At 36.9% G+C, this 27,283-nt stretch overlaps 1 protein-coding gene across 5 annotated transcripts in view; it reads right to left on the reverse strand.

Moving 5' to 3' along the window:
• Positions 1 to 17,273, reverse strand: part of LOC144956780 (polyadenylate-binding protein 4-like) — a 39,167-nt gene extending 21,894 nt beyond the window's left edge. For 2 of the 5 annotated variants that reach the window (XM_078887484.1, XM_078887482.1), the window contains exons 1-6: positions 16,821 to 17,259; positions 6,303 to 6,496; positions 5,450 to 5,565; positions 4,343 to 4,502; positions 3,450 to 3,524; positions 2,453 to 2,686 (exon numbers count right to left, since the gene is read on the reverse strand). In XM_078887484.1, coding sequence (XP_078743610.1) covers positions 2,453 to 2,686; positions 3,450 to 3,524; positions 4,343 to 4,502; positions 5,450 to 5,565; positions 6,303 to 6,496; positions 16,821 to 16,986 — 945 coding nt within the window. In that variant the 5' untranslated portion in view covers positions 16,987 to 17,259. Of the gene's footprint in view, positions 1 to 2,452; positions 2,687 to 3,449; positions 3,525 to 4,342; positions 4,503 to 5,449; positions 5,566 to 6,302; positions 6,497 to 16,820 lie in introns of all 5 variants that reach the window. The other 3 variants (XM_078887485.1, XM_078887486.1, XM_078887483.1) reach the window with 3 other exon arrangements.
• Between the last annotated feature and the right edge of the window lie 10,010 nt (positions 17,274 to 27,283).

The raw sequence follows: 27,283 nt of genomic DNA on the forward strand, positions 1-27,283 counted from the left end.
GACTAACCTCTCGAGCTAACCCTAATAGTAAAAAAAGAATCAAAATGGCGACTGAAATACCTTCATGTGATCAAGTGAATAATATCACTATGAAAGCCACGATTTGCTGAAAAATGCCAACACACACACACACATGTATACACCACACACAACACACACACACACACACACAAACATACACACATACACACATTCATACTCGCAATTAGAACAAAACTGATCACCGCTAAATCAACAACACAACGGAAGTAATAATAATACTTGATGTCATAAATAGATGACGCAAACTGACAACTTTTTACAGTGACGAAATTGGTTGATTTTGGGACTGTTTAGTCTCATGGTACGTATTTTATGATATCTGTGTGACTCAACGAACATTCAAACTGACTTTAAATTATAAAAGGAAATCAAGTTATCTGTTTATCTATCTGTAAAAAATACATTTCTAATTTTCAAATCTTTCAGAAGAGTTGTGTACCGTATCAATTTTTTTATTGACTCAAATAAGCACAATGTTCTCCACAATGCTATATTTTTAAAAGAAAGGATATATATATATATATATGTGTGTGTGTGTGTGTGTGTGTGTGTGTGGGTGTGTGTGTGAAGCAAACTGACTTGGGAACACAACTAAAGACGTCAGAGGATCACCAGCATTAACATAACTAGTTTTGCAGCAAAGACAAGCAATCTTGATCATGGTCAGTGGCTTGTTGGATGGTAATAATAATAACAGAGTAGCCTTGGCGTTGTCTTTGGATAAAGTATTTGTACACATCATCCCTTTGTTTAGGTGTGAAGATAACCGAATATGAGGCATGATAGATATTGTATATGTGCCTCTTCTTATATCTAATTCATACTTGTGGTGTGCTGTTCCAGTACAATTCATTGTACAGGCCATATGAAATAGAATTTTCATTTCATACAGTACATGCAACAGGAAGAACAGAAAGAGGCCCTACAGGTTGCATGTACTGTATGAAATAAAAATACTATTTCAAATGGCCTGTGCAATTAATTGTACTGGAACTGCACACCACAAGTATGAATTAGAGATAAGAAGAGGCACATACACTCCACATGAACAACATTTGTACCCAAAGTACAGATATTGAATTAATATTAAAATAAATCTCCATTACTCTGAAATGCATTAATTGTGCTGAAAAAAAGGAATCCATACAGTATTTATATATTTCTCATATAAGTGTAGGATACATAGGTACCCCATAGTGCAGGAATAGGAATATATAAAGATTAAATTGCTCTTATGAGTCTTGGGTACATTTGTACCCCACAGTGCAGGAATAGGAATATTAAGGTGTTTTCCTTATGTGAGAGTCTGGGGTACATTATTTGTACCCCACAGTGCAGGAATCGGGGTTGTTAAACAGTGCAGGAATAGGGTGGAACAGATGCAGATTCCAAAGGCACACTATCAGGGTTCTTAGTATGAGATCAGTTGATAGTCTCATCCAGAAACCAGCACAGGATCCTACTAAGCGAAATACACTCAAATGACTACAAGATGTAACAAAAAATATTACTTTCAGTACATAGATTTCCAAGGGAAAAAAAACGCCACCTCTCATAAACACAAGACTTTTGATTTGTTTCCATCCCAACCAAGGACTACAGCAAGGGCCAGGACAAAATCAAGTAATCCGAAACCAAGACAGACAGCAACTAAGAAAACATATAGGGGATATAAGACACAGCAAGTGGCCCACCATGGGAGGTCAGAAGACCCAACCTAGAGGCCATGGATGAGGTAGTAAATGAAAAAGAGAAAAAAATGTTATTGGGTCAAAATGTACAAATGAAAATGTATCACATCAAATTCTAGGTTTAACAATGAACAATACTGATTCTTGCACATATCTGTGATCCAAATGTCTCAAAACAGTATTATGTCAGAACAAACCTGAAGAAAGTCATAAAATTTGATGAAAGATAAACACAGCATTGACGAGAGCAAAATTTGTTTAAAACGTAAAACTTGGAATTTGAACTTAAGATTAAGTTTCGTGGACTTAATTTACACCCGATATAATAGCAGATTGATGGGAAGAGCTGGATAGAATGCAGCTGCTTTTAAAAAGATGGAATACAAGCCTTGAAAACTACACATTGAATATATAGATCAAATATGTCAGATTTGGAGTCAAGTTCAACACAAGACCTGCTGTGTTGACTTTGCAAAAGTAACCCCCAAGTCATTCAATGTAATGTGGCCCAACAAGGGAGGAAAATGACACATTGGATTGCCTCATCTCCAGGGTGTTGGGCATTATATACATGGAGCAGAACAAGAAACCAACTGATAAACTTATCAAATAATTGATTTTTTTTGTTGGACAATTGTAATAAAATATATAATAGATAACGAATGTACCAAATAAAATCCGACCTTTGTACAGGGTAAGTTAAGTTGAAACATCCTCACCTTTGCACTTGTGATGGTTCCAAACTGGGAGAACTCTTTACGCAGTCTCTCGTCATCCACAACATCATCCAAATTCTTCACGTACAGGCTCACACCCTGGTAGCGGTTAATGCGCTCCTGCTTGATCTTCTCAAATTTGTCTCTTAGCTCTGCTTGACGCTCAGCTTTTTTCTGGACTCTTCCACAATAAAGAATGCCAACCGTGGATTCATTGCCATTCATGGCTGTCACAGCCTTAAAAAAGAAAAGAAAAAAAAATTGATTTTCAAACATTTAATATCAGAACCAATCGGGTGAAAGTAAACTTCCACTAAAAACAATATCAAAGTACATGCTATACAACCATAGCAGCCAACTTCTCAGAGCTAAAACGGGATGCCTAACATGCACAACCCGCTATGAGCCGAAATGGCAGTATCAGTATTTCTCAATTTGATGGTCAGGAAATCGAAATCCCGGGACATGCAAGGGCAATTTCCATACACAGCCCACTTCTTTTTTAAAATTCTGTTGCTCTTGAATGCCAAATGGAGGCAGTCCATATTTTATGATAAAGACCTGCCTACTTGAAAATTTAAGTGTCATTTTCTAAGAGATAAATAATCTAGTTGCTATAGTTACATTAAGTCACAACAACTTACCCTTACAAGGATAAAATAACGCTTCAAAAATCCTTTACATTATGTATTCTGGCATCAACTTTCATTTTCAATAAGCGTTAATGACCTAGAGATGCTCATGAAGCTCTGAAATCTGGGCAAAAATTTTGTAAAGCTACAAATCTTTCGTAATAGTAGGGAGGGTCTGGTGATGGTTGGCTTCATGTACAATATACAATTTCTAGTAGGAAGTCACAAACTCAAAACCTTGTTTGGCTCACTGCTCAAGTTAGTGTTAAATAAATATAATTGAAAAACTAACGTGAAAAGTAATTTTAGGCCTCAGCAGCAGATCCAAATTCCCCAAAATGCAATAATAAATAACAGGAAATGGTTACCTTTTCAGCACATTCTGGATCCTCAAAGCTGACAAAACCAAAGCCACAAGATTTTCCACTGCCATCATACATAACCTGAATGAACAAATAAAAAAACGATAATTATAACCTCAACATAAAATAGGGACTAACGCTCACACCCACATACAAATACTGCAAGAATCTTGGTGATCAACCTCTTTGTGACCAAAAAAAAGACAGGAATATCACACCACTCTTGACATTGTCAGTTTCCAACTAAAACTGACCATTACTTTTGTAAAAAGTCCCCGACACGCCAACTAACAACATTTGTTATTTCTATTATTTTAAAAATTATAAAACCTGTCCGGGGACTAAAAAAAACCATAAGGGCATCCGACTTTAACCGTGCAATTGCAGGAAAGTTGATTTTGAGAAAACATGAAACAGCGGGACTTCCACAATAACATGAATGTTTAGATCACATGACTTGTGGTTAACACCCGTTGGTCACAAGCGTAGGGGAGGGGTTGAGATTTTTTTTTTAGTTTTTATATAGCGCAATATCCACTTAACGTGCTCAAAGCGCTTTACAAGGGGTCCATGGCCAACAGCAACACTTAACATCTAGGATGGAACATGAAGCCTGTTAGGCGGTAATACAATTTTTTTTCGGACGGAGACAACGTTGTTAACGGCCAAGTACTCTTTTACACCTGAGTACGCTGAGAGAATGTGAGTAAAGAGCCTTTTCCAAGGACTCAACTATGCACCGAGCGATCTTCTGATCCGAAAGCGAATGTCATACCACAAGACCACATAGCCAGGTTGGGCTTTATATACTGCAAGTGGCGCTTGCATGCTTAGAGTGCGACACTTGACACAATACCCAAAATCTTCATTCATTTCAACTCTTGCCTTGCAAAATTTACCTTAGCACTGATGATCTTGCCATACGCTTCAAACAACTCTCTCAATTTTCCATCATCTACATCTTCAGAGAAGTTTTTGATGTAGATCCAGTTGTACTCAAGGTGTTTGTCATCCATCTGGATCAAGCGCTCTTTGCGAGGAATGAAACGACCTACAAACCTGGAGAAGAAAAACAAAATATATTATGCATTGGTATCCACTATACATAGAAGTTTGGCAGGGTGGGTTGGAATCAAGCACTTGACAAATTAAAAAAACAAATTTTAAAATGAAGAAAAGTAAGGAGGCGGGAAAACAGAATAAAATAATCTGTTGCTTGTTTAACATCTCCAGCAACCTCCAACCTATTTCCTAGATTAGCACTCAAATGTCAACCAATACCATAGATTTGTACATTTGAGACTTTACACGGGTACCAATGTAATGTGTGCTAGATAAATAATATATAGATTACTACGTATAAATAAATCTGGGTAGAATGGGCCATCTGCAATGATGTAAAGAATGTTATCCTTGACCTTGAGATCAAATCCAGTTCCAAACACAATGGCAATAAGTCCTCCTTGGTAAAGGCAATTAAAACTGGCAAAATAATAATTCTTAAATTTGCCCTAACTAAAACTAATCTCAAATCATTGCAACGATGCATCAGAAATATATAAACGGTAGCAAAACAGTCCACAAGACTATATTATAAATTCAAAAATACAAATTTCCATAAAATTGCAAATGACACAAATCCTTTCCCAATGCTACTGCATGGTTGTGAAATATGAACTAGACAGTTTAGAAAAAACGACTTAAAAGCATTTGAAACCTGGTTTATATAGAAGACTTTAGCAAGTAATGAAGTCTAAAATCATGTAGGAAAAGAATGAATCCTGTCGGACATATATGGAGAAGGGGCAGAATTGAAAAAACACCAGAATTTGTTGAAAGGAAGTGAGCATGTGGAGGACAGAATGACAACAAGACAAAACACAACAATGATAATCATCACATACAGACACGGACTGTGCCAGATATGAAGATGGATTAACATGGAAAATAGTTGGCAATGCACATGAAAGGGCAACCACACAAAATGAATGATAAAGACCACTTACACTTTTTTACCGTTCAACAACATGCCATCAACTTTGGCAATGGACTGCCTGGCAGCTTCCTCCGTTTCAAAGTGAACAAATCCGTAACCTTTGGAGCCTTGTTCATCACAGGCAATCTGAAATGAATTTATAAATGTATATCGAAACAAAACAAAAGATATAAAGGATTTTTTCTATTTTTGTCTTCATGGTATCTTAAAAATCTATATACGCAGCATACCACTGCACCAATCTGCTGCTGCTCAGTTATATAGGTTCGGAAAAAATGAACGCAGGACGGGTATCCTACTTTACACACCCAAAATACCTATCTATTTTTTTCTAAACCAGCCTATGCTAGGGTGTGAGATTAGGCAATATTTGCCATACCTTGAATACTGTCTAAAAATCTATGTTATGGATATAGGGAATGAGATTAGCGGAAGAGTAGCGTCCCTTGATTGGACGTCACCCATAGTCTGTGATGTCACCGGCGGAAAAGTTATTAGTCGTCCTCGCGGGACGACGAGAGACGCATGCGCACAACCAACATGACGTTCTCTCTCTAATAACTTTTCCGCCGGTGATGTCACAGACTATGGGTGACGTCCAATCAAGGGACGCTACTCTTCCGCTAATCTCATTCCCTATATTATGCGACTGACACTGCAATAACAATCTGGTAGTGCGTCCAGAGGATAATCCAGGGACAAAACACGTCAAGCCTTGGTGACAGCCAGATGTGAACTGACAGCCATGTGGTTCTTCATTTGTGCCCAAATTCGGAATTGGGACACGAGAGGTACGATCCCAGAAATAATCTCAGTTGTAGGACATTCATAGTAACATATAGGGCCGGTTTCTTGGCACTCACCTCACATGACAGGATGTTTCCGAAGGCTGAGAAAGTGTCGTATAAAGCCTTGTTGTCAATGCTCTTATCCAAATTCTTGATGAAGACGTTGCCAACATCAGACTTCCTGAGAGAGGGATCACGTTGAGACCACATAATCTGAATGGGCTGACCTTTGATGGTGTCGAAATTCATGGTGTCCATTGCACGCTCAGCTGATATGAAAATGATATATAAGGAGAGATAAACGAATACAAAATAGAAGAACCAACTGTAGAGATTGCTAAATAGAAACAAAGGTAGAAGGAAAGGATGAAAAGGCATCTAGGGTTCAAGATATGCTTATTATCTAGAAAAACGGAGGCAAACGTGCCTGGAATCCATAAACTTCATAGCTTATTTTTGCTGAATAATTCGGTCCTGAGGGATCAGAGTAATTGAAAGCTGCAGACGATTTTTTTTCATTCTTTTGGTGTAAAGAATCGGTTCAATTAAAAATGAAACTACAATATTTTTTTCTTTTCACAACGGTAGTTATTCCAGAATTGATACCCTAACTTTAACCATAATTTTCTCATCTCCAAGAGGCGCAAAAGCCTGATCAGTTTCCTTCAATTTGCTCCAGTCCCTTACTTTAGTTCTTGCTCGCTACCAGGAGCATAAAAGCCAACATCATTTTTCCCCTCTCCACAATTCTGCGCCATGTTTTGGGCATCCCTCACTCCTCTTTCCCCCTGGTGTCCATCCCATTGCTATAGCAACAAAATCAAACCCACTTTCCTTTCTAAATACATGCCCAATCCAGTCCATCTCTTCCCCTTGACCATTGCACTGACCATCTCAGATCCTGCCAATTCCATCACTTTCTCTGTTAATGTTAAGTGTTGTTGCCACCCTATTCCTATGGGGTGGTTTGGGTCTAATTATTAGGAACATCCTTTAAAAAATTGATATTTTATCACCTTAGAAATATTATTGAATAGCAATTTCTCAAAATATAAAGGCATGAAAAACACGGTCGAAAAAAGTATAGGTAATAAGAAGTGTGAACAACGGAAAGCTATTTCGCTATTCTCTCAATGTGTCATTTTTTCTAGGGGTATGGGATACTGTGTCAAATAGTTCTCAGAATCTATTCCAGGAAATTGAAAATTTACAGTTATCACAGATAATGTATAATGTCACTATATATATATATATATATATATATATATATATATATATATATATATATATATATATATATATATATATATATATTTTTTTTTTTTTTTTTTTTTTTTTTTTTTTCATATGGATATATGTATTTTAACTCTAGTCCAGATTATAAATTTTAAAATTAAATTTTTTCAAACATTTTTGATTCACAACCATGTAATGTTCTTATTCTAATAAAAATCCTATAAGCTTAAGCTGTAAAATGTCTTTGGTGACACAAAATACTACAATGTTGATAAAAGAGAAGGATATGGAGGTTGTTGATTAGTGCCCTAATAATGTCGTTTTTTTTTTATCTCATAATGATACAGAATGATTTGAAAATAAAAATTCAGTTTTCAAATGACAGTATATAATCTGGTTCACTGTGATGCATGCAGTATATAAACCCTTTGATAAATTCATTTGAATTTTGTCTCTAGGTCAAATCAATTTTTTTATACCCCGAAAATCCCAAAATTACTATAAGAATCAGCCTCAAACTTGGCTCCCACTGACTGAAATTATAAAAAGGGATTCCCTTGAAACACCAATGTCACCAGACTAGGAGCCAATGAACGCTGACTACAGCAGTCCAATTGACATGACATTACTTTGGTGGATTTTGAAATGAGTGTAATTTTTATGGAAACCTCAAAGGGTATCCTATCCCTTGACGCAGTTTAGAGTTGAAAATTGTATCAATGGAAAGGAAAATGGTTGATTTTATGGGTTTTTAAAAAAATGTTTCAAGGGGTTTTCGTTATGAATAAAAAAAAACTTAATTTTCTCGCCTACTCCATTATGATATCTTCTAAATGAATTTAAAGATGGGAATTTACCAAATGATAGACGTTTAAATCCCTTTTTTTCGAGTTTAATTCATCAAATTCTGTACAGAAACACCAGAGTAAGAGGCCAGAGAAATCTCAATTGAATCAAGCCATGGATTTTGATACGGATTCCGTTTGAATATAGCCTGTAGCTCACAAAAAAAATAGCAGTCACGCAGGTGAATGGGAGGACTGTGACAGTGACACAGACTTAGCCAAACATTTTAAGTGCCTAATGGGAGGTGGGACCCAGGGCTATGGAAGGCGGACATCACACTTGTTGAGTAAACACGGAACTGGAACCACAGGATATGGGACTCCAATGGGGAGTGAACCGGGGATTATGACAGGTGGACAAGGGCAATTAACTATTGTTAATATTTGTGGCAACTTTTGGGCAAATTATGGCAAATGCAGATGTTAGTCTAGTCTAATAAGCATTAAAGAAAACTAAACTGGAGATTCTTTTACCTGGACAGGAACGGAACCAATGACAATCAGTCACCACTGCCACTAATGGCACTACTACTAGTAATACTAATAGGCCTAGGTAGTAATGACATTATTAAAAATGAATAATAGACAGACAGATAGGCCTTTACAAACCATTTAATATGATACCTTACTTTAAGATAAAGGATAAACGGTTCCAAAGTTATGATTTTACTCAAAATTTACTATTGCAAAAAGCTCAAAATCTGTGACTGGGAGTCCCCCACTGGACAGACAGTCTCTCGCTAAGTTGACGACTGTATTGACGACTGTATTGACTACTGATTGAAGGTAGAGGCTAGGGAGACCAAGATTTTGGCTTCCCAGAGTAAAACCGTATTTTCGTTTATAGAACTGTTTATGTTGAAGAGGCGAGTTTTTTCCTTCCATTTATTTACTACTTGTCATTCATGTTCAAGATAATAACAGATCAAATACCATCAATAAAGGCAGACTCCTTTTTCACGCCACGACCAAACAAAAGAAAAATCCGAGCACTCACTTTCGCCAACCACATAACCGAAAACCACATTGAGAGATATGCCACAAACAATTCGAACTGCTTCAAAATCCCACAGACAAGAACACAAAACTACAGAAATTCTTTCTTCATTAGAACTATCTCGGAGTGGAATGGGCTGGATGAACTGGTCATCATGGCACTACACCTAAACGATTTCAAGGCCCGACTGACATGGGCCCGCGCCCAATGAGGACGCCGCTGAAATACAACCAGACCATTGGTTTCTTCAGCGCCAACCATACAGATACAGATACTTGTTTGGTGGTTGTTGCTTTTTTGTTTAGTTTTTTTGCTTTTTAAAAAAGGCTTTGTAATAATATCAACCCTCCCCCCCCCCTCCCCCCCAGGAAAGTAACCGAATGATTGAAACTAAGAGAAAATTGAAGAATGAAAAAATGAAAATTAATTAGAAAAAAAGAAGTTGGGCCAGATGGCCACGTGCGTGATGATTGATGAACCAGAGAATCTATAGTTTGGCATTAGACATTCGTTAACCGATGTCTTGGTTTTTAATCTACATTCGCCTACTGAGGGAGAAATCCTACAAGTATTTGCGAACTAAGCAGCAGAACGTTTTCGTTTTACCATGTGATGGTAGGGGGAAGGAATGACAGTTTGACATCTTCCCCCATGGGCATGGGTAAGATGAAAGAAACAATGGGTCGCCTGATGACGTAGATCAAAGGCTGTTACGGAGATGCTTCACGGTGCATGTTTCGTGCAACTTTAGCCTCTTAACAGTGAAACTGATTTTAACCACCCCCCCCCCCCCCCCCCAGATAATAGTTTCCCTATTGTTAATGCATAATAGTTTGTTGTTTTTTTTTTCCACAAGAGAGCAGTAAGAGTATTTCGACTCGGGCTTCAATAATTAAGATAAAATCGCATAGCTTGTGTTTTAATAACATTAAGATCTGGTGTTAGGTTAAAGTATGACCGAATCTCCCTTTAATGTGTTAAAATTCTATTGATTTTAAAAAATGAACACAAACACACACGAGACTGCGAGGCCCATCCAGTGCTTGAATTGCAGCGGCAAACCAGTCACCGTGTACGAAGATCCTGAGGCTAGGTGCCCGGTTTTACCGTGTAAGTAGAACCCCCCCCCCCCCCCCCCCCCCCCCCCCGTTTGTGATTTACTGACGGACTTTGTGACCTGAAACTGTTGTATTTCTGGTAGAATCGGTAGAAGCCACCATTTGGATTTCAAAACTGACCTAAGATGGCCGTTAAGATTTGAGTAAGGATTTTGCTTGAACAAATTTCATGGATGCGGTATACAGCTTTGCCCTGAATTTAATTTTATTAAAAAGTTGAGATGTTAAACCACGTCACTGAAATTTTGATTTACAAATTTCTAATTTTTTAATTATTCAAAGCTAAATGATACCCTATCTTATCCACATCAAAAGATAATTAATCAGATAATACTAAATGGCATTGATTTAAAAATAAACCAAACCAAACGATAGAATAATTCCTCCTGAAGAAAATAAGACAGACATCCTTAAAATCCATTCATAAACAAAAAATCTATGGAACTTTTTCTGAGACCCAACACTCAAAAGTCCCAAAAAAATTTTCACAGCCACTAGGCCATTTATCAGCTCAATGATGGAGTACCAAATGGATGTTTACCAAAGTACCTACCTAAACCCTAGCACTAGAAAAATAAAACGTAGTGGTTATTGGTTAGTACTGACCAATAGGCACCAGCACCTGTTGGTCAGCACTGACAGAAATCAGGATACAGTCACGCGTCATAGACCTTAAGGCGCTAAAAAGACTTTGGGGTGGTATGGGGGTTGAGGGCACAAAAGACACACATGCTGGGCACAAGCGCATGATCCCGTATAAGAGGAAAGCACTCTATTGCCAACTTATATATCGATACCCTCCTAATAACATACAAAGAGACGATTTACAGTGGAAAAATCATCCCCCATAATAATAATAGGAATGATACATTTTACTGCACCCTTTCGGTTAGGCAACCAAAGAGGGCCAACGCAAAACCAGGCAATATAATTACCAGACAAGTCCATAAAGTAGAATGGAAGTGAAAACAGACGTTGCGGAAGTACAAATATGTTGTCTTGGGATTATAGGGGTTTCTCAAGAGGTTGATTTATTATTTTATGAAAAAGTTAAGATGATTTTTGAATTTAGCAGGTCTGGTTTCTTATGGCGGGGGATAATTTTCTTCTATCTCCATTATTTTGGGAGATATCTCATCATTTTACTCGTGATTATAGCTAATTTTCTGCCAACATACAAAATTGCGTGTTTACTAATGTTCACTTCTTTATTTTTCAAAGATCATTTGAAGAAAATGTCTGAAAAAAATTGGATCTCTTCCCTGGAGTACTCTCTACCCGTTGACGTGAATTACATGTCATTTTGTATGAACATTATGTTAATATAGTTTAAGGAATATGCTATTTCCGTCATGCTGGAGGCCAAAACATTAACTTTCACGAGTGTTTTGGGGGAATTTCAACAGTCTGTAGATTTATGAAAAAAAATTGTGTCTGGTTCAAATCTTGTTATATTTTATTTACCTAGTCACTCTGCTTTAAAACGTGTTTCACAAGTATGATAAATCTTTTTAGTGGTTAATTACATGACGTCAAAGTCGGAACATGTTCTTGCATCAGTTGACAAGCAAAAAAATTCTAAGTTCTTGAAAAATGAATTTGCTCTCAATTACTTATTTATGTATGGATTTTCAAAATTTAAAAAGTGTTTTCCATGACTATCAAAATGCTTTATGAATATAGTAAGAAAAATCAATTTTAAATATTTATAAATTGTCTCTTGTGGTACCTCGTGGTACTGGTCAATGATAAATGGGCACTTGTAGAAACCAGGAAGTGTAGATCGCCATGCCCTCCAAACTGTGCGTGATATATTATCGATCCTCTCCAAACCACAACCATGATTTTCGTGGAACTCATTTCCTAACACTTCCAAACAGTTTATATCTAGGTCGCTCTGCCCTTCACACTTTATGAGATAGTATCGTCTCTAAACCACACTGATAACATATCGAACGATTTTATATCTAGGTCGCTCTGCCTTCCAAACTATACGAGATATTATCCAGTGATGATAATGACAATTTGTCAAAAAGGAGGAAAATCTACCGGCCCGTCAGTCAAGCCCAAATCTAATGCAAATATAACTTAGCTATTCATAGTTATTTAATATATTATTAGTCCTAAAGCACTTCTGATCATTAGACACATCCTGACCTTTTGCAAATATAATTTAATGAATTGTCATTTCCAATTAAACATTTTAGAGGCCTATAATGCTGCCCACTATATCAAGAGATTATGATAGACTTTTGGCCAAAAGACCAGGAGATATTTGTTTTTACATAACAAACCCGACTAGTGTCTGTATTATTGCAATCTTTTGGTGATGCAGCTTATAAATAAGAATCCTTAATCAATTGCAAAAGACATTCCATCTATAGAGCAAATCTAGTACTAACTCATTAGGAAAAACAAACACCTCGGCACCTTTACTAATAACTAACCCTAATAGAAAAAAAATCCTCCGACCACGAGCTAAACCTAATAGAAAAAAAAACAACAAAACCCGAGGACTGCTTTGCACTGCCTTTCAATACTTTACAAATCAAAATGGCGGCCGAGAATCAAAACAATGGTCAAATTTCACAAATCTATCAAGGTTACTTCCAGAGGAGATAAAGATAAAGGGAGTAAATCTATCTTATGAATGAACAACACAAAACAAACGACGTTTCGGCATTAGGCCTTTATCAAGTAAACACAGAATACATATATATTTATATGATTGTCATAATAATATAGGCGAAAATTTGTAAATGTGTGTGTGCGTGTGTGTGTGTGTGTGTGTGCAATGGAAGAGAGAGAGAGAAAGAGAGATGCAAAACTATATATATATATATATATATATATATATATATATATATATATATATATATATATATATCAAGGATTACTCTACTGAAAGGATTGACATGAGGAATCTTCAGCCCCCGCTAGTGGGGGCCATTGGTTGGTTAACGATTTCAAGCAAAACTACTACTTTTCTGCCTTGGTACAATTTCCTTGAATGCACAATAATTGATTCTGTTCTTATAATTTCGGTACTTTATAAGAAATTGGTTAATTGGCGACCATAAGTTTTAAATAATATTTCTTATATCTTGAATGATATGAAAATTTATAAAAAGTAGTGAACTATCAACAATTTTACTGGAAAGTATGAACTATTTTTTATGACGCCCTCTTACAAATTGAGTGATTGGGTTTGTTTTCATTTTTTAAAAGCGAAAGTACGAATCTGCTTTCAATTCCTTTTAATAACTAGATAGATCTATGGCTAATTTATCGAACCAGAGTCTTTGAAAAGTGGTAAGTACCAATAATAATTGCGTAATAATTATTATTTAAGAAATGTTTAGAATTAGCATCTGGCTGTAGTTCCTGCAGACGATAGTTGGACCCATTGTCATTGTCGTGCTTGCTCTGTCGAGTCGCACAGATATGGTGATCAGACTCCGACATCCTGATTCGGATTACTGTTTCTTATTTTATTATGGCCTGTGGCTTTATATTTATATCTTTTTTTTTCTATATGGTTAACTGATAAATATTGACTTTATTGTATTAGTCTAGTGTATAAGTCTAGAGGGCCCTTTGCTCGTCACGTCAACTTCACAACTTGATGAACAGTCCTTTCTACTACTAACAACAGTTGCTAGATAGATAGAGTCATTGCTATTGCTAGATAGCTAGACTAGAATAGTGAGTGGGTCTGATATTACCATAGATGATGGAACTTGGACTCTGAATATATAGTTATGCATGGATCTGGTGTTGCTGATATGACTGTCAATCGTATGGGACTAGTACTCTGAATATATAGTTTTGCCTCATTGATCAAAATGATCTGAGATGTTACTGTTACAACAGTTACTCACCCAACTCAATCACTCTAATTATCTCTGTGACTATGGGAGGGAATTATGGATCCATTGACTGAAAGGATTGTACTAGTAGTCTGAATATATAGTTTTGTCTCAATGATCTGAGAAGTAACTATGGATCTGATTCTGATGCTACTCATTGACTGTAAGGAATGAACTATAGTATAGTAGTCATATTTTTTATGAATGGCGCATGTTTTTCTAGTTTTTCTCAGATGTCTTTCTATCAAAAGTTGTAAAACTTTGTGTCAACCTCCGAATCAATTTCTATTAACTGAATAAACATTTTGGCCCGTATTGTGATGCCATATCACAAAAAAGATTTCTTCTTCACGACCTATAAAAATCTACTTTAAAACCCCTGTCATAAAATTAGAGATTTTACTCTGCTAAAAATGTAAACATTTTCGCACCACAAAGTAAGATGAATTCATCGTTTTTCAAAATAATCTTGTGACATGGTAGTTCCGGCTAGTGGTTATGAGTTCATATCATACTATTTTCCGAATAAAAGCAACACACATTAACTGTTATAAAGTAACAACTGATGTAGTTTGCATCCCATTTTGACTTTGTAATTTATTGCTTTTTATTTACATCACGTCACAATTACCGAAGACTGATATGAATCTCTAGCTTTAACTCATTTGAACTAGTGATTAAATACTCAAAATTGTCAAATTAACAATGAATGTTTTTATATTTAACTTTGAAAAATTGTATCTATGCATGAACGTTTCACACAGCATTTTAAGTTTTCTTTTAAACCTATAAGCTCTTAAACAATACGATATGATACGGAATCTCTATCGGTTCCTCTCTCGTAAGGCTGCGAAAAGAAGTCCACTTTTATCTATCGATAAGTCATTAAAGAGGACAGCTATGGAATTGGAATTTCACAATCAACCCTCAGTTTTGCATGTTATTGTTGTTGAACACAAGCACATATTTGTGGAAACATTGTATCATAAATTGATGAATTTCTACTTTTGACTGGTCTACATTAAATTTATGTAATCCTCTTTGGCATAAAGAACAAGCTATTTCTCAAAAATTTGAAATCAAAATAATGTTGGAAGCGCGTGATGTTCACTTTCATTTGTATTCATCAATAACGTATATTGTTATAAAATGTAAACATGTCTGTCGTTCCTTCTTATTCAGATTCTGTACGAACATCATATGTTTCAATTAACCGAACATTCCAATTTAACAAATTCTTTCAAAATGGATAAGCGGAAAATCATATTTTTGACACTATAATCATATTTAGATTCCAATACTTACTAGTTATCGATTTTAATATAGCTGTAATAAGCGAAATTCTTTCCTATTGTTTTAAGATTCGTGAAAAAATATATTTTACTAGGACAAAATGATCCAGAGGTTCATACAAATTTTTGCAGCTGTACATTGTGAACAGCTGAGAAAAAGAAGACAAAGGTGCGCCCCTTATTAAAAATCCGAATATTGTATCCCTTAGTAGATATTTTGGTATTCATCTTTTTCTTGGGATCATCCTCCCAGATTACCTCCCTTTGTTGATATTTTACATCTCCTTTCCCCTTCATCTAATTGTTCACCTTCATCTTCATCATCATTTTACATGTACATTCATTAATCAAGCTTCTAAAGAAATCATCCTGAATCAATCACTATAAGGTCAGTTTTTAGAATATCTAACTACTCATCCTTTCCGTTTCTTGGCTACTCCTATTCATTGCTGATAATAATCATTAAATATTTTTTTGGACCCAGAATTCACAATCACTAGGTAGATCTTGCCGTATAATGCCCCTGCTGTTATTTTGGTATATAAATATATATATATATATATATATATATATATATATATATATATATATATATATATATATATATATATATATATACTTTTTAAAATTAATTTATCACTCTCCTCTATTTTAAATATAACTTTGAAACGCATCGTTCCACTCCCGTTCTCCCTCTTTCATTCTCTCTCTCTCTGTCTGTGTGTGTGTGTGTCTATCTGTGCCTCTCTCTTAAAAAACACAAAACAAACTATATTATTCTAAAATAAAGAAAGAAAGAAAACTTAGCTTGAAATTCCTCAATGCATCACTTTGATGAAATTGGTGTAAATAATACTTGATACTTGTTTCGTGTTGTTCATCCATGAGTCAGATTTACTCCCTCTATCTTTATCTCCATTTTATTGACTCATTTAGGCACCTCTATTTATTAGTTTTTCTTCCAGAGTTTTAAAGATGCTTCTAGATACATGATGATAAAATGAATAAATAAAGGCATGAAAAAGATCCACGATGAAAATAAAAACTGAAAGAAATGCTAGCACGAGGAGTTTTGGGAAGGCCTCCCTAATCCATTAGTGACGAATAAGCCAGCGCGCATTGGTCAGTACTGACCAATAGGTGTCAGCGCCAATTGGTCAGTACTGACAAATAGCCCTAACCAAAATAAAAAGGAATCAAGCCAGATGCCATTGCCATCGGCCATACTGAACTTACCGTCATGTGGTTGTTGAAAGTTGACATACGCGTAGCCCAAGGACTTTCTGGTCATCATGTCTCTGCAAACACGAATGGAGAGGACAGGTCCACATGTTGAGAACTTCTCAAACAACATAGCCTCCGTTACGTCGGGGTGGAGATCCCCCACATAGAGTGATGCCATTTTTGATGATTTTCTTTCTTCAGGTTACTCACAAGAAAAGATGGCGGTAGAAGTTACGGTTGTCTTGGCGTTCGCCACGTTTCAAATGAAGATTCTGCTTTTTGTTATTTCATAACCTTTTGCGATTTTTATATGTATCAGTCTGTCTTTTACTTACAGCACATCAGTCACGTCTTGATTGAAGTCTTTGCTACTTTCAATCCACCCCTATCTGACGATCCGACACACATACACAAAAAGGAAGGGACTTCTTTACATACCTTTCATTATGGTAGAAATTCATTCGCGACAAAAGTTAGCGCATATGCTAGATGCTTAATCTACATTCATTTTATTTTTCGATGAAAAATCCATGTTTCCCTCACAAATGATGAAATTATTGAACAGCAACAATTATTTATTATCTAAATAACATGAAATATACTCCAATTACACCATAATTGAAAAGATATATTCCTACGCACCCCAGCAGGCAATGAATGTTATGAATGGAATGGGCGTTGTCTCATTTCCGAGAAATCTCAATCATCGTTCCAAAAATAGATCACGCATTCGACAACACCCTAGAAAGAGGAGAGCTAACGCTACTAGAAGGGACACTCCTTCTTTGAGCCAATGGTCACAGCCCTCGCACGCTGACTCGCGAAGTGCGTGTGCCTCGCTAAGTGTTTGCCCTAGATACGGCTGTCGCCTGCCTTTCTGTTTATGGATGTGTATGTTTATGTGTATGTTTCTATGTTTACATTTAGTGTTTGTGTGTGTGTATGTGTGTGTGTGTGTGTGTGTGTGAGAGAGAGAGAGAATAAGTAGGAGTGAAATATCTGTTCGATGTTATCGTTATCATAATATAAGTATATAGTTATAACAAGTGTAACTAAATGACAAATTGCCATATTTATGGACAATAAAGATCTATTATTATTATTATTATTTTATTATTAATAATAATAATAATAATAATAATAATAATAATAATAATAATAATAATAATAATAATAATAATAATAATAATAATAATAATAATAATAATATAATAATAATATAATCTGTGATTTTAAAATTTATTTTGGGGTTGGGTGGGTCGGGGATAGATAGACAGATAGGTAGGTAGATATATAGAATATGGCGAGAATGGGAGAGAGAGGAGGGGGTTAGAGGGATAGAGATAGATAGATAGATAGATAGGTAGAAAGAGAAAGAAAGAGAGAGAGAGAGAGAGAGAGAGAGAGAGAGAGAGAGGGGGGGGAGAGAGAAAGAGAATAAGTAGGAGTGAAATATATGTTCAATGTTATCGTTAATATATAACGTCATAACAAGTGTAACTAAATGACAAATTGCCATATTGATGGACAATAAAGATCTATTATTATTATAATAATCTGTGATTTTAAAATTCATTTTGGGGTTGGGTGGGTTGGGGATAGATAGATAGATATATTGGTAGAGAGATAGGTAGATATAATATAGCGAGAGAGAGAGAGAGAGAGAGAGAGAGAGAGAGAGAGAGAGAGAGAGAGAAACAAGGGGGGGGGGGGGCACACAAAATTAACAAAATGTACAACTCAGCGTCTTCCATGTTCAACTCAATCTCTAAAATATCTCAGATCTTATTAGTACTAGCCTACTATAGATCTAGAAATCTCAAGTGTCACTGATTGTTGTCTATTAACATGTGGGAACAGATCTCCACTCAATACTAAAATGAAAAAGACTAAATTTCAACAAAGAGTCACTGATGGGTGTCTACAACATATGGCCCAATAAAAATAATAACTAAACAAAGGGTACACACACACGTGCCCAGTTTAATTAGACCTCCCCTCCCCTCCCTCCCCCTCTAGTCTAGCCAGGCGAAACCGGCGGCCAGTCAAGGAGCGTGTTGCAAACACGCGCTAACAAATCACTAGGCAAGTGTCGTGTGTGCCACGCGAACGGCGAGTTGTCCCTTCTAGTCGTAGCTCCTCTTTCTAGGACAACACCGAGGCGACCAAAAGAGATCGGCAGAGCCACCGCGCATGACCCACTTTCTCTGCTGGGCTTAGTTCTGCGCACAGACTACCGCTCGAGCCAACTCTCTCTCTCTCTCGTGTTTATTAGTTGTTCGCCCATCTCTCTCTCTCTCTCTCTCTCTCTCTCTCTCTCTCTCTCTCTCTCTCTCTCTCTCTCTCTCTCTCTCTCTCTCTCTCTCTCTCTCTCTCTTCGCAGTCTTTTATATCTCCCCCTCTGTCTTTCATTTAGTTATGCAGGACCAAAAAAAGAAATCAAATGGAAAAAAGAAGAGGGAAGGGGGGGGGGGGGGGGGGGGGGGGCGGAGGAGGAGGAAGAGGCGGAGAAAGCAAGGAGGCAAGTGATATTTCAATATTTTCACTTCATAACGGTAATACAGTCATTGCCGATTAATTTGATGATGAAAAAAATGAATGATGCAACTTTGATTAATACCGTGATTAAATGAATGGTTAGAATTTTGGAGGGGGGGGGGGGGGTATCTGATGATGATGATGATGATGATGATGATGATGATGATGATGATGATGATGACGGTGATGGTGATGAGGTGAAGGGGATGGCGGTTGATGAAAAGGAGGAGATGAGAAGGAGAATTGTATTGATGGTGTTAAATATGGTAACTTACAATTTCTAGCAAGATGATGTTGATGTTGATTGAGAGGTGAGCTTTGCTTGTTTTCTGGCTGAATCCTGTCCATTCTGTTTATATTTCTTTCTGAAGTTGTTGAGTAAGATATTAGAAATCCTCAACAGTGATTTTTTTTGGTAATTCAATATCCAGAGAAAAAAAAACGTGGAAATGTTGCCAGTGTTGTTGCTAACTTCTGTCTACAGAATGCCTCCTGACTATGAGTGAAATAATAATATGCTAGCAACATAAAATGAAGAAACTGTTCTGATGCTGTGTTAAATTTTTCCTGTTAATTGCATTAAAATATGTCTTTAATTCTGTCGAAACATTGGTTGTACTACTTGCTAACTGCTTATGTTTAAAAGCTCGTACATAACCTGCAATATAAAAAATCGCCATCCTCTCATCTTTGGATATACTATCATTCATATCACTATTGGTCATTTCATCTAGAATAATTAATTCCGTTTCATTGATGGAGGCTGTGCAAAGGTCGCATTGATGATGATCTGCTACATCCACCAAGTCAATATCTATAGACAGCATTAATTTTGCTCGATCTAACCCGTGTGTGTTAAAAATCTCGCAGACAGTGATGTAGTAGTTGCAGCCTGCAGACCTGCGAAAATGGCCAAAGTGACGTTCTATATCATCTTGCTGGAAAAAGCCAAGACAAACATATTTGTGTTTTGCGGATGATGTTATTGTCAGAAGGAATTGACATAGAGCAGCCAGGCCTACACATGTCCATTGAAGAGCGAGGGATGTGTCTTGTGTGAAGCTTTCCATGCGATCACAACCAGGAGAGTCCATCACAGAAGCGATGTTTGCCCATCGACCAAAGATTGAAGAAAGACTGGTTCACTCTGTTGTTATCATTAATGATTGCCAAGACAGTTGCTCCGCAGTCCTCCAAAAGAGAGATAAGGCCTTGAACACATTTGAACTGGAATTCAGATGTAAGGGCGTGACAGGGAACAAGTTTGGCCAGGAATGTCTTGGATGAAAACATACATTTAACCATAATACATAGAAGTGTAGTCGCTAATTTCCGAGGGTTATCTTCAGAATATCCAAACAGTAGTCCTCCTGAGTATGTTATTGACGATTTAATATATTATTATACTTCATCAACAATCAAAATGCAGTTTCGACTCCGCTGTTCCTGAGCTTCAAAGAAACTTTTATACAATACAGTGTCGCTCATATTCTTGGATGCTCTTGTTATCCTTTTTAGCGTTGTAAGGGATGGTAACTGCATATTATTTTAGAGTTCTGAGTAAAGAGCGCGGGATCTGGAATACCAACTAAAAGCTTGGCATAAATCGGTATGGTCATACAAACGGGTGTTTTTTTTGAGAATTAATAAGTTTTATTTGTCTCAAAATTAAATCAGTCTTGCTATCCTCATTTTGGTTTACAGGGACAAACCGCATAACTTCTGCAAGTTGACTCCATGACGAAAGTTTTCCATTATCTCCATATGGAACAGCAAGGACTTTAAGTTTACGATAAGCCACAAATTCAACATTAGAAATAGAATAACGATCATCTTCATGAATATTAAAAATCAGCATATAATCAAATATTGGTCCATCTCGTGCAGGACTAAGAACAACATATATTCGGTCCTAGTGTCATTAAATACAACATTCTCTTTTGTAGACAAAATTTAATTGAATTTAATATGGAATTCATCAATTTCAAGAGAGACAAAGCGGTCAGATTGAAAAAAACCATGTGTTTGGTCAATGTCGGGATTGCGGGCTGAATTTAGAGCTTTATAAGTTGGACGTGGAATATCAGATGTAGCAGGTATTGACGACTTGGGGATCTCTGATGAGAAAATTGATGGAGGTACAGATGGACAAAGATATCTTCCACGAAACTTTTTGGGTGTATCAGCAGGCCAATGCTTTGCACAGACTCATATGTGTTCAGTGACTTTTTCAACAGTTAGGTTGGCATTAGGCAGTGCACCAATCCATTTTCGACATTCGTCCTTATCAGTTGGAAACCCGTGCACTCTCACTACTTCAGCTTCATTCCTATTCTCGAGGTTTCTATTTCTAGCTTTTTTGGATGGATTATAATTGGTACGACAACCAAATACTGAACACTTACGAGCAGCGACAATGAAGTCCTAGCTTACGAGGCATGGTAACAAAATTTCATGTCGCATAAGTTCGGAGAAATAGCTTATCTCTTTTGAGTCAATGTCACTTCATTGCAACTTCTCTACATTAAAAAAAAAAAAACAACAAACTTTACGACCCACTAGAAGAACTCAAAAAGACGAGTACCTTCATCTTCTAAACGAGACTCCAGATATAAAAGGCATTAGGAAGAAGAAGACTTCATTTACTTCACAATCACAGTTAAAGTTAGTCAAATAATATAATAGACGTCTAGTCACAGTTTCAATTAATCATAGTCATATGGTAATATTGGGATAAGGATGGTAACAATAGCACTGAAAATGACTAGAGACAAAAATATTTTTCAACACTCTAATTGCCAATGCCACTAAATCAAATGCGATTGAAATGTTAAGAAAATAAAATAAAAATTAAAAATTAAAAATTTAAAATATTGTTAGACAATGTTTTCTTCTAATATAGACTTCTTCTTCTTCTTCTTCTTCTTCTTCTTCTTCTTCTTCTTCTTCTTCTTCTTCTTCTTCTTCTTCTTCTTCTTCTTCTTCTTCGTCTTGTGGAAACCTCCAATATTGTCGAGGATCACTCCACAGTTTGTAGTGTTTTACATTTTAAACTTGCTAAAACTCTGCACATAATACTAATTTTTTAAAAACAAAAAACACATAGATTAAAAAGTCACGTTGTGAACTCTAGCAATCGCGTGAAGGCATGTTGGCAACCGTTTTCAGCCACTTCAGCTGGGAGGCTATTCCATAGTCGGGCAGTGGAAGGGAAAAACGAATACATGTGGGCGTCCGTTTTTGATGTTGGGATGGTTACTCTTGCTGTGTGTCCCCTCGTATTTCTTGTGCCGATATCTTTGATGTCGTTTGGAAGTTTAAGGCACGAATTTTTGTACTAGATCTTGTGGAACAATTTAAGTTTATCTATCTTTCTTCTCTTTTCCAGAGGCTCAAGGCCAATCCGTTGTGATATTTCAGACGCACTTGAGAAAGGATCGAATGTGTTTGTGATGCGTCTTGCTGTTTTTCTTTGGATGTTTTCTAAGGTGTCGATGTTTTTCTTTGTATATGGGTCTCAAATTGAGCTGCCATACTCCAAAATTGGTCTAATAATAGTTTTAAAAGCAAGGGTTTGAGTTGTGATTGGGCATCTTTTTAAATTGCGGGTGATGTAAGCGCTTGTTTGATTTGCCTTTGAAGCCAGGTGACATATGTGGTCATTCCATTTGAGGTTTTTAGGAAACTCAATGCCAAGGTATTTTGATGTTTTTACATGTTCCAGGTTTTGACCATGAAGTTGGTATTCAAATGTAATAGGTGCTTTCTTATTTGTGATGGTTAGAACATTGCACTTTGATACGTTAAATTCCATTTGATTTATTGTTTCCCATTCTTGTAATTTAGCTAGATCGTCATTTAGTGTTTTGCAGTCGTCTGTTGTTCTTATCTGATTATATAATGCTGTGTCGTCAGCAAAGAGGCGCACTTTTGACCTTATACCTCGTGGAAGATCATTTATGTACACTAAAAATAGGACGGGCCCAAGGACTGAGCCCTGAGGTACGCCCGATGTCACCATCCCGATAGTGGAAGTCTCGCCGTCGACTTTTAATTTTACTATTTACATTGTTGAATGAGTTGGTGAAGTCAGTGAAGTGAAATCAAAATGGTTATCCTGGATCGCTTTACTTGAGCTCTGTTAATCTGTCTGTCTTTTTATTTCGTATGAGAGAATTATGTTTAGATATACTTTATTTCATAACATAGAGGAGTCAAATAAGTTAAGAATTAAGATAAATAGACTATCAATGACAATTTTATTTTGATGTGTACAAGTACAAGATCATCCGGTTTTGTTTTGACTCAAGGCAACAGTTCAAGGTTTCGCTCGACGATAGATGATGGCTTAGATGACAGGCTGTCATTATCCCCAGACAGGTGTCTGGGGATAATGAAAATTGGTTATCCCCAGACACCTGTCTGGGGATGACCAAAATTCGTTATCCCCAGACATATATTTGAAACTCCGCTCCTTTAAACAATTATCCACATTCCAGAATATGGAATGTTTCCAAATGCACATAGAAATAAGGAAAGTTAATAAAATATCTATAAAAACATAAAATTCACCAACATTTAATCAGTTGTTACTACGTATATACAATATGCGTCGACTTCGAAGTGGGTGTCATGGCCGAATGGTTTAGTTGTCTGCCCTGGAACTTTTACCAGAATCGACGTTGTGGGTTCGAATCCTGGTTCCGCCACTTTTTTTTTTTTTTTATCTCCGTCTTCTTTTTAAAGAACGTTGCAATGGATAAATGTGCCATCCATCCTCCCCCCACCTTTTTTTTATTTGTGCGAGTCTATTCTTTTCTCCTTTTTGTTTGACCTTTTGTTCCGTTTCTGAGCATGAATTTCTTAAAATTGTTTTTATTAAAAAAAAAAAATATTGTTTTTTTTTTCTCCTCTTTCTGACCATTTGGTCGCTCTCTGAATATTTCTGTTTGTTTCTAGCAAATTGCCATATTCGTCCCCACTCCGATCTCAAAAAGTGTCTAAAAAGAATAAATAATTAAAAAGCATACAAACAGAAATATTCAGAAAGCGACCAAATGGTCAGATAGAGGAGAAAAAAAAAAAAAACAATAATTAAAAAAAAAATAAAAACAAATTTTAGAAATTCATGCTCAGAAACGGAACAAAAGGCCAAACAAAAAGGGGAAAAGAATAGACTCGCACAAAAAAAAAAAAAAACAAGTGGCGGAACCAGGATTCGAACCCACAACGTCGATTCTGATAAAAGTTCCAGGGCAGACAACTAAACCATTCGGCCATGACACCCACTTCAAAGTCGACGCATATTGTGTATACGTAGCATGGAGCTCTTACATACTGTCTGTTCACCTAGATACGTAGTAACAACTGATTTAATGTTGGTTAATTTTATGTTTTTATAGATATTTTATTAACTTTCCTTATTTCTATGTGCATTTGGAAACATTCCATATTCTGGAATGTGGATAATTGTTTAAAGGAGCGGAGTTTCAAATATATATGTCTGGGGATAACGAATTTTGGTTATCTGGTGTTATTTGGTTATTTGGTGTCTGGGGATAATCACAGCGTAGATGACACTATATTTTTTAAATTACCTTTAAATTATTTTTCAATTGCTAAATTAGATGTTAAAAGATACACACAACAAACATCATGGTGGGATTGGCAATCACAATGAATATATATCCATGAACAGATAAATACAAACGACGCGATAAATTCATTGTATCAACAGGTAATCCAGCGTAACTGTGGTGTGTAATGTGTACACAGAAACTTTGTTGACAATCAAATATCGCGGGGTTTTATAAGTCCAGCAGAGAACTCGCGCAATTCGGTTGGCCATTAAGAACCGTAGTAAGCGGGTCCCTAATCAGGCTTTTGAGCGCGGTGTCCGCAAGGCGTACCGTGCGATTTTGGACTCGCTACCTGCGGAGGAGTCGGACTGGACAGCCCCGTTCAGTCCCTGAGAAGTGGGTGCAGCCATTAGCGAAGTGAAGAACGGCAAAGCAGCAGGGATGGATGGTGTATATCCCGATATGGTGACGCATCTGGGCCCCAGGGCACGGGCCTGGCTAGCAGAGGCAATGTCTGACATCCCTGCAAAAGGAAAGCTTCCACAAGTGTGGAAGCATGCGAAGATAGTTGCTATCCTGAAGCCAGGGAAGCCAGCGAAGGAGGCAGACAGTTACAGACCCATATCGCTGCTGAGCTGTCTTTACAAATTGTTGGAGCGTGTTGTATTAAACCGATGGGGGCCGGTCCTAGACGCTGCCCTGCCACCCGAGCAGGCAGGCTTCAGGGAAGGGAGGAGCACCACGGAGCAGGTCATTGCCCTTACAGAGCATATTGAGCACGGGTTCGAGAGAAAACAGCAAACAGGTGCTGTCTTTATAGACCTATCAGCGGCGTACGATACGGTCTGGTGCGATGGGTTAATGCTCAAGCTTGCAAAAATCATAAGGTGCAAAAAGACCTTGAAGTTGTTCTCTTCAATCTTAGGGGAAAGGCAATTCCACCTCGCGCTGGGAGACGTCACGAGCAAAGTAAGGAAATTGAAGAATGGGGTCCCTCAGGGGTCGGTACTTGCGCCAATGTTGTTTAACGTTTACATTAGCGATATGCCGAACACTTCCTCCCTGAGGCTGGGATACGCAGACGACTGGGCACTCGTTACTCAGAGTAAAGTGTGGACCCGTCTCGAGAGCGTACTCAGCGAGGACGTCACCAGACTCAAATCCTACTTTGACAAGTGGTACCTGAAGATGAACACTTCAAAAACCGTGGCCACTGCATTTCACTTATGCAGTGGTTGGCACACCCGTAAACTGAATGTCCTAGTCGGGGACCAGCCACTCCCATATGAGCCGCGTCCAAAATATTTAGGGGTGACGTTGGACCGCAGCCTTACCTATCGGGTTCATCTCGAAGGGGTTGCCCGGAAGCGAGTTTTTTTTTTTGCACCAGGTTGGGCCATTTTGTGACGTCATCTGAGAATAACCCTCTTCGCCAACCAGCCTGCACTATTTTTAGCATCGCCGTGACAGAGGTCGGACAAGGCCATAGGTCAGCGCGCGGGTTGTTCAAGGTTCAAAGGGGTGTGCAGTTGGCTAGCCTACACTACACACTACACAATGTAGGCTATGCCTACCGTATTTTTTATTGTTAAGAAGAAGAAGAATGAGAAGAAGATAACATACTTTTTAAAAAAGTTTGATATAATACTATAATACTGTAGTTGAAGTTTGAAATATAAGTTAGCAATAGAAATAAGACCACACTATTGTTGTCTTGAGTTGTGTCTACAGTGGTAGCTAGTGTGGATAGATGCAGAAAAAGTACGTTACACAAATCAAGTGCATTGTAGGGCCCATCTCTGTAGGTCTATTACTAGATTTAGGTGATAAATTATTGCACAACTGTGATTGGTAAATCTATAACTGCTGCAAAAATAAAACAACAATTTTTTTTTTAAACGTAGTGTTTTTATGCACCTCCGTTGACGGTATATCTTCTATGCACCTCCGTCACGATGCGCATTCCACCCAATTTCATCAGCGATATTGTGTTTCTGTATTCGGACATGGCAGAAGTTATATTGTGACATATGTAGGATGTTTTTGTTAATAAATTTATACAAAAATAACAATAAACTAAAAAATCGAAATATAGAACCAGAAAATTGAAGTTGCATTGAAGGTAAAATAATGTCTTAGAAAGACCTTATTAAATGTGATGGACAGTCAGGTGGCTCCGTAGCGCAGTGGACAAGCTGTCAGACTTTTTAATCTTGAAAATACTGGGTTCGATTCCCATTGTAAACATTTTTTTTTTTAAGTTTACTTTATTGAGAAAGATATCTTTTTTCTTTATTTTTTTTTCAAAAACTTTTTATCGTGTTTAAAAAAAATAATTTTCTAAAATTCTTTATTTAT

The sequence above is a fragment of the Berghia stephanieae genome, chromosome 11 (genome assembly GCF_034508935.2).
Source record: "Berghia stephanieae isolate SIO BIC M18660-M18661 chromosome 11, UCSD_Bste_1.3, whole genome shotgun sequence".
Classification (NCBI taxonomy): domain Eukaryota; kingdom Metazoa; phylum Mollusca; class Gastropoda; order Nudibranchia; family Aeolidiidae; genus Berghia; species Berghia stephanieae.